At 57.6% G+C, this 10,760-nt stretch overlaps 1 protein-coding gene and 1 long non-coding RNA gene across 2 annotated transcripts in view; one reads left to right on the forward strand and one right to left on the reverse strand.

Moving 5' to 3' along the window:
• EFCC1 (EF-hand and coiled-coil domain containing 1) overlaps positions 1-9,034 on the reverse strand; it is a 33,640-nt gene extending 24,606 nt beyond the window's left edge. The window contains exons 1-2 of the mRNA XM_027098495.1: positions 7,660-9,034; positions 5,948-6,234 (exon numbers count right to left, since the gene is read on the reverse strand). Of these exons, the coding sequence (XP_026954296.1) occupies positions 5,948-6,234; positions 7,660-8,355 (983 nt within the window). The 5' untranslated portion in view covers positions 8,356-9,034. The remainder of the gene's footprint in view (positions 1-5,947; positions 6,235-7,659) is intronic.
• Positions 174-6,032, forward strand: LOC113615739 (uncharacterized). The gene is made up of 3 exons (XR_003431111.1): positions 174-1,509; positions 2,728-2,850; positions 3,889-6,032. It is a non-coding gene; the product is annotated as an uncharacterized LOC113615739 (long non-coding RNA).
• Positions 9,035-10,760: the final 1,726 nt, after the last annotated feature.

The following is a 10,760-nucleotide window of genomic DNA, read 5'->3' on the forward strand; positions in this document are numbered from 1 at the left end:
GTGCGCCACAACTACTGAGCCTGTGCTCTAGAGCCCGCAAGCCACAACTACTGAGCCCATGTCCCACAGCTACTGAAGCCTGTGCGTCTAGAGCCCATGCTCCGGAACAAGAGAAGCCACTGCAATGAGAAGCCCGCGCACCGCAACAAAGAGTAGCCCCCGCTCGCCGCAACTAGAGAAAGCCCGCACGCAGCAACGAAGACCCAACGTAGCCAGAAACAGTAAATAAATAAATAAATTTATTTAAAGAAGAAATGACTGAGGCAGGTCTGAGACCAGAGCTGTCTGCTCAGCCTGCACCTCCCTGCCCCCACATCACTGAACACACACGTCCAGGGCAACAGGGCCCCACCCCACTTCACAGATGAGGTAACTGAGGCACAGGGGGAGGGGCCAGCTCAAGGTCCCACCGTAAAGCTGGGATTCAAGCCCAGGTTGGGCCGGGCCTCCCGAGCTCGGCCCTCCACCCACCGAGCCCCCGTCTGCATCTCAACGGCCCGGGTGGGCCTGCAGCAGGTGCTGGGCCAGCAGTGTCCCTTTGTGAGCCCGGGGTATTGTCCCCTGGACAAAGCCCTCAATTCCCACTAACGGCCACCCACACGCTCACTTCTAAGGATAAAGGAATCTGCAGCCAGCCGCCCCCCAGCTCCAGATGGCGGCCCCCGCCCGTCTGCTTCCCTCCTGACCCTCTGACTCTGCGCCCACCCCGCATCAGGCCGGGCTGCTGCACTGGGGCGGAAGAAAAGAGGTGGCCCTCCAAGGCCTCATCTTTGTGTCCTCAGCATGGTGGCCGGCCCAGTGAGCTGCCCTACGCCTCCCTCCCCGCCATCCATCCCAGCCTTTTCATCCTTCCCAGGCAAGACACAAAGCCACAGAGGCGGCCCCTCCTCCGGCTCCAGCTGAGCTAGCTTTTCTGTCTTCTGGGCGTTGGAGCCCAGCCCCTGCCCAGCAGTGCTGGCCCCAGGCAGCTGCCCAGGTGTCTTAAAGGCCCAGCTTCTCCTCCGTGGCGCAGGGCAGAGAAATGGCTGAGACACGGGGCTTCAAGAGAATCTAGTCACCGGGTGGAGGATGGTTCCCCTCGAAGCAGGATCAGGCCATTGGACCACTCAGGGCTCGCCTGGTGCTGGACTCCCGCACGCCCATGCCCTTTCTGCCAAGACGTTTTTGAGGCTGCATCCATCCATATGCTTGTTGGTCCGTTCACTTGTTTATTCACCATCTTACTGGGAGCCCTGGGCCTGCTGCTGGGCCAAACAACGTCAAGACATCGTGCTTCCCTAGGAGGGCTCATGGGCTGGGCCAGGAGGCCAGTAATCCGGATCCTTTTGGCCCATCCTCCCAGCAGGTTCTGAAGCACTGAGACAGGCAAGGTTGGTGACGGTGCAGAGTGCCCCCAGCTACCCCAAAGCGTTCAGCAGCCTGGGAGAGCTGACTCTGAGACAAGCCTGTCCTGCGCTTAAGCAGGCTTCCTTCCGGGCCCTCCACTCAGAGATTCTCCAGTTGCCACAGGTGGGCTGTTCCCGAGACAAGAAAGGGGATTTGGGCTGTGACTTCCCGAGAGGAGCAAAGGCAGGGGTGTGTGTTATTTAACACACCTGGGATACGTGCTCCCGTGATTCTCCTGGGAGGATCTCAGTCTCAGAGTTCGACAGGGTTGGCTGTGGGTTTGTATATGTTTGGTGGGTAAGTGACTAAAGTTTGGTCAATCAGAGCATCCAATCATCCCGGCCCCCTGATGGGTTCTGGGATGAACATGTTTCCAGCTTTGTCCATTGAGGCGCAGCCTGGCACTCCAGTGGGATAGCTCAGACAAGAGGTGACCTTTCGAGATGTAAGTGCCCCAGAGGCTACCAGGGGAGAGAACTTGCCTGAGGGTGAAGCAGAGCTTCCATTTCCTGGTGACATTGTTTGAGTACCTGGATCCAGCCAGGCCTGAAGCTGGACATGCTTAAACTGTACTGAGAGCCAGCTTTTTTAAGCAAGTCAGTTTGAGTCAGGCTTTCTGGCACTCATCTAAGAGACCTGGCTGATAGGAAGAAAGAGAAAACAGAGGAGAGAAAGGTGGAGAGGGTTTGGGTGTAGTTTGGGAGAAGTGACAGGGGAACACTCTAGATGGATGGGGGCAGAGGTTAAATGACACTGTGTAAATCGTGACATCAAGTATTCCAGATGAAACTATTTGCATCATGGCAACGTAATCCGCGTCTTCCCCTCTGGATCATCTGTCAGGGTTACTGTGCTCACAAAGGTGCCGGGAGGAGGGACTCTCTTGTGCGATTTGGAGGAGTTGAGTCTCCCATCTGGGACGAGGTGGACCCAGGAGACCAGCCGTGGGAAGCAGAAGCTGATGGGGTTGTGGTGGACCGGGTAATCCTCCGCAGACTGGGCTGGCTGGGTGAGCCCAGGGTCTTTGTCCAGCTCCAGGAGGCTGCAGGTCACATTGACATGTGGAATCCTTGTATCTGATCCAGGACTCCCATGGTTCTGAAAGCAGCAGTTGCTCTCTTGGGGCCCCTCTGCACAAAGCATGTTTGTGTCCCAACATGTGTGTTCATGGCCTGTTCCACTCGGGCCCAGGAGACCCTCAGAGGGCAGTGGGCATGCCGGTACCAGTTCTGTGTACCCAGGTATCCGCACAGGGCTTTGTCCATAGAAGGTGCTTAGAAAACGTGGAACGAATACATGAGCGTTTCCAATGGCTTAAATATTTACTGTCTGTTCTCTTAGGTTCCTGGTCAGGATGGTGGATTGAGGTGCTATGGGAAGCTCTCTTTCTATGTACAAACACACAGAAGTGCTGGACAGAATATAACCATTTAAAATAATCCAGTCAAGGTCAAAACCAAAAAGGTAAGATGCCCAGCTTGTGTGGGAAGAGGAGATGGAGCTGAATTGCCCCTGAGGGGTCAGGACTTGGGTTCTGAGGCCCAAGTGGGGAAGGGGCAGGAGACCCTGCGTGCTGAGTGAAGACAGGGAGGCCGCTGCAGGAAGCCCGGGGCCATCCAGGGCCGTCTCATCCGCAGACAGAGGCGAGGAAAACCCTGCTGACTGACCGTGGGATGTTATCCTAAGGAGTGGAGCTCAACTTCTCCCCGCCTGTGTAGTGAGAAACTGAGCTAGGAAACGCGTTTAGAAACCAGCCGAGAATCAGGCCCTGGTTGAGGCAGAGGGCGAGCTCCATGACCCTGGAGATCAGGGGGACCCTTCAGGATCCTGGCTTCTGCTAACGCTAGGCTCACGGGCAGCAACCACAGAGCACACTGGGAACTCATCATCACGACGGGAAGAGCTGGGCAAGCTCGGGGTTACAGCACCCCCAAAGAGACGTGACAGGAGGAGGTTTACCTGAGAAACGGGGAAAGGACTGGGTAGAACCCACAGCAAAGGACTGAGTGGGAGGGAAAAGAAGGTGCAGGTTTGGGAAAGAACTAAATAGAAGTCTGAGCAATGAGGAAGAGAGTTGCTGAGGTTGCCCTTGAGGAGGTGGCAGAGAAGGGGAAGGAGGTTTGATTTAGGGTTGGGAAGCTCAGCTGAGCTCTGCATCCATCAAGCTTGGCTATGTGACTAGTGTTCTCAACTGTCCTATCCCCTCCCCTTTCCTTTCTCCAAAGAGGGAGAGCTTTGGGGGCAAGTCAGCCCACAAACCTGCAAGCTCTGCCTACAGAAGACGGGGAGAGGAGGTTTGCTTCTGGGGCTGGGTGAGGTTTAGGGACAGGGAAGTGAGTGACAACCATCCCCTAATCACCGTGTGAAGGTCACTCTCTGGTCCTTGGTTTCCTCATTCACTGGGCATCTCCTTTGGAGCCTCTGCAATATCTGCTCCCTTTTTCCTTCCTAAGGGAGCCTCAGGTTTGTTTGGGGCATCAATATCACCAGACTCTCTTGCAGGTAGGGGCAGCCACGTGACGCAGTTCTGGCCAAGTTGATGGAGGTACAAGTTCTGGCGGGAGAAGGTGAGGGAGCCTCTCCCTGAATAGAATGGCAAAGCTCACTAGAAGAAAATCCTTCCCACCCCCAATATCACTGGTCCTTCTTATGCCTGGACAGCAGACATGAGGCCTGGAGGCGCAGCAGCCATCTTGTAACCATGAGTCAGCAACAAAAAAGGTAAAGTGGAAAGACAGAAAGAACACAGGCTGTGGGGGCAGACAGACCTTCCTTTTCCACTTTCTGGCTGTGTGGCCTTGGGTACGTCACTTAACTTCTCGGAGCCTCACTTCCCACAACCTGTAAGATGGGGATAAAACCTCTCCCTTGAACAGTCCTTGTGAGGATTAAATACTGTGTTGAGTATGGATCCACTTTTTCTCCTGTAAAGAGCTATCCCAATGTTTGGAGTTATTTTTACAATCATGCTGTGACAACTACTTTAGAGCAAAAGAAAGAAGAGACCCTTTATTTCTCCTCTTGGAGAAAGTTCCAAGGCGGGATACGGGCCTCGAGCCAATGGGCCCTGCTCTTTGGCCGATCAGCTATGCAAACAGGAAGTGACTGTCCAAACATTTGGAGCTGCAGAAGGCTAGCCCAGAGCCGGCCTCCTCTCTCCACCGTGGTGCGTCCTCGTCTCCCCGCTGGGAGCACCTCAAAAGTCAAGGACATGGTTCCCCAGATGAGGAACTAGGTTCAGAGCCACCCCTTCTGGCTGCCCTGCCCACCAGTCTGGGCCAGACCGCCTGCCTTTCGGGCTGAAGTCGGACGGCAGCCTCTTGCCCGGCTCCCACTGTCTTCTGCCCTTCCCCTCTCCTTCCATCTCTTTGTCACAGCTGTAGTCAGGGTGATTTTTTTGCAGTGCAAGTCTGTTCCTGTCGCCCCCTTGCTAGAACTTTCCCATGGCTTCATGCTCTCTCGGGGGAAAGGCCGAAGACCTCGTCACAGCCATTGGGGTTGGCCTGGCCTCGGCCTGCCTCTCCAGCTCTACCCCTCCAGCTGCTGTTTTAGCTGCTGGACCGGGCCAAGGCCCCTCCTGCCTCTGCGCTTGGCCCACACTGTTCCCGTTTTCTAGCACGCTCTCCCCCCTCCCCCTCCCTGGCCCATCTCGCCAGGTAACGTCCCACCCTCAGCACTGCACTCCCGGGTCAGGTGTGCAGGCGCTGGCTGAGCCTGCAGCAGGCACGCCGAGGGCCCTGCTCTCCCTGACAGCAGGCAGCCAGCTGTTGCCACACGTACGCTCACGTGGGGACCTCACGCACTCACGAGTGCTGCTCGGGGTGAGGACTGCGGAATGTCTTGTTCAGAATGACACCCCCTGTGGCTGGCATAGTCCCTGTGCAGAGCTGGTGCTCAGTAAATGTGGAAGGCAGGCAGGCCGGGTGCCTTGTGGTTTGAAAGGGAGGGAGCTCTGTTTACCGAGCACCTAAGTGAGCCAGGCAGGGCCTCACTGCCTCTTCACAGCCTCCCTGGCAGGCAGGGGCCCCAAGCTCTGTTCCATCCAAGAGGAAACAGGGACTCTGAGGGGGGCCATGACTTGCCCAAAGTCACACATCTGTCAGAGGCCCTGCCAGGACTTGAACCTTGGTCCCGAGCCCAGCTTCCTACCCTGGTGGAGCTAGCACAAGGGATCACTGTGCATCTGTTTCCTCACCTGGAGAATGGGGACATAACGGTACCTACCTCACAGGTCTGGTGGCTGTGAGGACTCAGTGAGGTTAAGTGCTTAGTCAGGTTAAGTGCTTAGCTCAGAGCCTGGCACACCTTAGGTGCTCGGTAAGTGTTAGCTGTTATCATCTTTGTTATTGCACGGATCAAAGAACAAATAAGAACAAATCTATCGTATTACCCCCAGCGAATAGGCAAACGGAGGGGCTTTATGGGTAAACAGGCCCACGGATGGATGGGTGGGCGAATACCTGAAGACGTGAACAACACGGGGACGAGTTGAGGGGAGGAAAGCGCACCTGAGGTTCAGGAGAACGGGAGCTGATCTGGGGCACCCGGGCCGCCGGCTCACCTGTAGCGCCGCAGCTCGCCCTCCAGCCGCCGCACCCAGCGCTGCAGGCCGGGCACCTGCCGCGCCAGCGCCTCGAGCTCGCGCACGCGCGCCAGGCTGCGCAGCACTGCCTGCCGGGCCTCCTCCGCGCGCCGCCGCACCTCGGCCTGGCCCCGGCGCAGGCGCCCCGTGCGGGCCTCGGCTGCCGTCAGCGCGCCCCGCGCCTGCCGCAGCTCCCGCGCCGCCGCCGCCTCGGGCCCGCCGTGCGCCGCCTCCTGGGCGCCCGCCTGGCTCTTCCAGAGGCCGACCTGCCGGAACAGGGCAGCAGGGCAGGCGGTGAGCGCCTCGCGCCAGACCCCACCCGGCCCAGGGCGCGTGAGCAAAGCAACCCGGCACGTTTCTCGCGCTCGTGCTCGCCGCCCTGGGCCCATCTGAACTCATTTAACCCTCGCCCTAACTCTACCGAGGCGGGAGCTCATGTCACTCCCTTTTAATGGATGCGGGCCAGTGAGGCACAAAGCCCATATTCTGTTGTTTGCACAGTTCCAGTGAGTCCCAAACGCCTGCACTCTTCTCTGTCCACCTCCGGCCCTCAGGGCACGCCGCTCCCTCGTGCTCCTCCACGCCCTAGACTGGGGAGCCCTCTATGGGCGTTCCCGGCCCTCCTCGCTGTCTGCTGCTAGGCAGCCGCCTCCTTGAGGGTGCGGTTTTCTTCTGTCGTGTTCACTGCTGGGCATCCGGCGCCTAAAACAGGCCTGGCACACAGTAGGTGCTCAGCAAATACTTGGGGAACTAATGATCCTGGACGATCTTACTCCACACAATGGCAGTACTTTCCCGCCCCGACTTGGCTTCTCCGATGTCCGCTGGCCGTGGCCCCTGAAATCCGCGTCTTGCACCCCTGCGCACTCCCTGGCCTCTCTCTACCCCTCAGGGCTGTGAACCCGGGCTGTGTGGGGAGCGGGCAGGGCTACTAGAACGTCAGCTCCCTCCTGGCCTGTGGTCCCTTGGGTCAGAGGCCGTCTGGTCCTCGTCTGACCCCCATCCCCCCATGGCCTTTGACACACGGCTGGGCACAACGCTCAAGTGCTTGTTGACTGAATTGCAGATGCCTGGGCTGGGTCCATGCCTCTCTCAGTGCCTGGCCCCCGCAGCGCTGAGTGGCCAGACCTGCCTGGTCGACAGTGACACTATCTAGCATTGGGACACCAGGCCTGGCCCTGAGGGAGGCCCTCCAATGTTCGTTGAGTGACTGCACCGAGCTGCCTGTGTACCTCGTTAGCTCCTTAAGGGTGCGGACAGGCCTTCCTCACACCTTATCTCCTAGGCCTCCTGGAATCCTGGCACCGCGGAGAGCTCCGGAGGCGTATGTGTGTGAGACTGACCAGGTTTCCTGCGAGGGTCCACGGCTGGGTCAGAGAGGCAGGATGAGATGGGCTGTGTGTGTGTGTTGGCGGAATGGTTTTCTCTGAGGGACTGGAGTTTTGGGGGGCTGGAATGTGTGATGTGAGTAGGGGAGGGGACTAGAGTGTGTTGGAGTGGAATGGGGTGGCTAGGGACAGGATGCAAGTAGGCTGAAGTGGGGAGGGCTGCCCTTCACCCGCCCCCGCGGCGCCCCCCCCCCCCCGTCCTCTTCCTCCGCACAGCAGGGGCTCTGCAGCCAGCCCGCTGTCAAATGCCCCCCACCCCCCGCCCCATTCCGTCGTCACCCTCCGCCCCGGGACCAGGTGCACCTGCAGTGCTAGGCAGCGCGCGTCACTGCTCTGCAGCGCGGCCCGCAGGTCCTCCACCAGCTCACGCAGGCTGCTGTTTTCTTCCTCCAAGCGCGCCAGGCGTTCGCTGTCCGGGCCGCCGTCGGAGCCGGGCGTATGGGGCGCTCGGCGGCGGCGGCGCGGACGGCGCAGGCGGATCTGCGTCTCGATGTGCTCGCTGAGAGCGCCGCGGGGCAGACGGGGCCCGGCGCGGGTGCCAAAGTAGCCGCAGAGGCGCGCGTGGAACTGGCGGAAGGTGAGCTCAGGCGGCTCGGCGCGCAGTGCCAGGCGCGCTTCCTCCTCCGCATCCGCGTCCCCATCGGTGGCCACCCCAGCGATCACATCCCCGGAATTCGTGTCTCCCGCGGCTGTATCCCCGGCAGCCTCCCAGGTGGCGGCAGCCTCCTCGGCGCGCAGCCCCAGCACCGCGCAGAGCGCGCGGAAGTCGGCGCGGGGCAGGCGGCCGGCGCCTCGGCAGTCCAGGTGGTGGAAGACCTCCTGTAGATACTGGTCCAGGCCCGTGGCCAGCACCACGATCTCGTTCTCCACGCCTCGGTCCAGCCCGTAGTGGTGCGCCAGGGCGCTCAGCAGCCACTGTGTGCGCCGCGCTGGTCGCTGGTACGGGTCGCCCGCCGCGCCTTCCACGCCGGTCCCCGTGCCCGGGCCGCTGGGCTCCATCGCCGCCAAGCGCCGCTCCTCGGGTCCCTCCGCCCCGCCACTTCCAGGGGCGGCCCCAGAGTTTCTTGAAAGGAGGGGCTTAGCGGTGGCGGTCTGGTTGGAGCGGCGCCGAGGGCCGTGTCCAGCAGCTGCGCTGGCCTGGCAGGGCGTTTGTGTTTTCTCCGGGTTGGCTCTGAGGGGGCTTGGTTAGGGAACCCAGGAGCCCCGAGACCCCCGTGGGGCCACCACTGACTGGTCTCCCTCCTGATCTCGCTTCTCTCGGTGACCCCTGCACTCTTCTCCCCTCATCACTCCCGGGGCGTCCCTGGCATCCCCTCTTTTCCTCCCATTCCCGGGTCTGTCTGCTTTCAACTCCCCCGCTCTCCACCTAGCTGCGTTGTGCAGAGAGTGTGGCCCGAGACGGGGACAAGGGGTGGGCTCGGGATAGGAAGCTGGGGAGGGCTGGAGGGTGGCCCCCTGGTCCGGTGGCCCCCAGGTCTGTTCCACGCCCACGCGTCACTCCACCCCTTCTCGCCAGAAAACTTTTCAAGCGTAGCCCCGCAAGCTAGCTGGGGCCGTACTCCCGTAAGTACGGAGAAGCCCCCCTCCCCTTAAATTCAGCGACTGGGTTCCTAAACCCGCTTCTCACTCCACCAGGGCTGGTGCAAAGGGCCTCACGTGGTAACTAGAGCAGAGGAAAACCCAGCTCCGAGAAGTGAGGGGATGCGTTAGGGCCATCCCGCTGGATAGAAGCCGATCTGAGCCGGACCCTTGCTCTCTAAGCTCTGTGTGTGTTGAAGCGGGGGTGGGGTGGGGGGGTGGGGGGGTGGGGGGGTGGGGGGGTGGTGGTGGTGGTGGTGGTGGTATAGGAAAGCCGTGGCCTTCCATCTTCTCACCCGTTTGTGCCTGGGGAGTGGATTGGCCCTGCGACCGGAATTCCACCTCTGAGCTGGCGTTAGGCTACCAGGTAGCTGTTTGGCCAACACTTCCTCTGGTGCCTTAGAACACCGCTCTGGAAGAGGAAAGAAAAATCAGCCTCTCAGGTGAATGTAAGGCTGCTTTTCCTTTTTTTTTTTTTTTTTTTTTTGACAAGAGAGGTGTAGAGATGTCCTAACCTGATACCTGCACTGGGAACCCTCATCCAGCCTCGCAGGAGTAAGAGGCAGATTTCTTCAACTGCCTTTGGCTATACGATGGGCAGAATCTGGCTTGTGTACAGCTCTAGGAATTTCAGTGTTAAATCCTGGAATTTGAAAAAGCACTAAAATTCTGTCTCCTCTGCTGCAGTACCCCAGAATAAGCACTTTGTCCATTTGGCAGATTTCTACTCATTCTTGAAGACTGTGCCCACCACTCACCTCTGCCAGGAAGGAGTTAGATGCTTCTCCCCAACCATTTTGGATGTGCATTTAAAAAAAAATGATTAAAGTGGTAGCAATTTGACAAAAAATTTTACATCAACTCCAATGCTTGGCTTCCGCCTTAGAAAAAACACATGTGTACAGGATGTTCATCGCATCGTTGTTTATAATAGTGAGAAACTGGAGACAACATTTTGCCCATTGGTACAGCAGCCGGGATGAATCACCACAAAAGGATGAGAGAAAAAAGCGACAATAACGATAAACCCACACGAAACGGTACTAAAGATTTTCTGGGAGGACATGTGTATGTAAGCGCATAGAAAAAGATGGAGGGATTCACAAACGGATTCAGTCGTTATTTCCAGGGGTCGGAGGAGTTTGGCTTTCAGTGTAACATCTCTCTTTTTGACAAAGGAGATGTTTTTGTTTCTTTTCTCTTTTTCTTTTGGGGGGGGGAGGACATACTTTATTTGCCATTTACAGACCACAAAGTTCACCCGTTTAAGGTATATTAATAAGTGGTTTCTGGTATATTTATAGAGCATATAACCAGCATCACAATTTCATTTTTAGAACATTCTCATCACTCACCACCACCCCCAAAAAAACCCTTGTACTAGATAGCCCACCCACTGCTCCAGTTTCCTACCCTCCACTCCCAACTCCCAGCCCTAGGAAACCACTATTTTCTGTTTCTATGGATTTGACTATCGTGGACATTGTGTATCAAACAGAATTATACAATATGTAACCTTTTGTGACTGGCTCCTTTTTGAGAACGTTAACAATAATGTTTTCCAGCTTCAACCAGGTTGTAGCTGGCATGCGGTTCATTCCTTTTTATTGTTGAGTAATATTCCGTCGTATGGATGGACCACCTTTGGTTTATCCGTTCATCTGTCGATGGACGCTTGGACTGTTTCCACTCTTTGGCTGTTATGAGTAATGCTGCTGTAAACATTCATGTAGAAGTTTTTGTGTGTTCATATACTTTCACTTTTCTTGAGCATATACCTAGGGGTGAGGTTGCTGGGTTTTGTGGTAGTTTTTTTTTTTTTTTTT

The sequence above is a fragment of the Aethalodelphis obliquidens genome, unplaced genomic scaffold (genome assembly GCF_003676395.1).
Source record: "Aethalodelphis obliquidens isolate GAN/ISIS:26980383/991018 unplaced genomic scaffold, ASM367639v1 scaffold123, whole genome shotgun sequence".
NCBI lineage: Eukaryota > Metazoa > Chordata > Mammalia > Artiodactyla > Delphinidae > Aethalodelphis > Aethalodelphis obliquidens.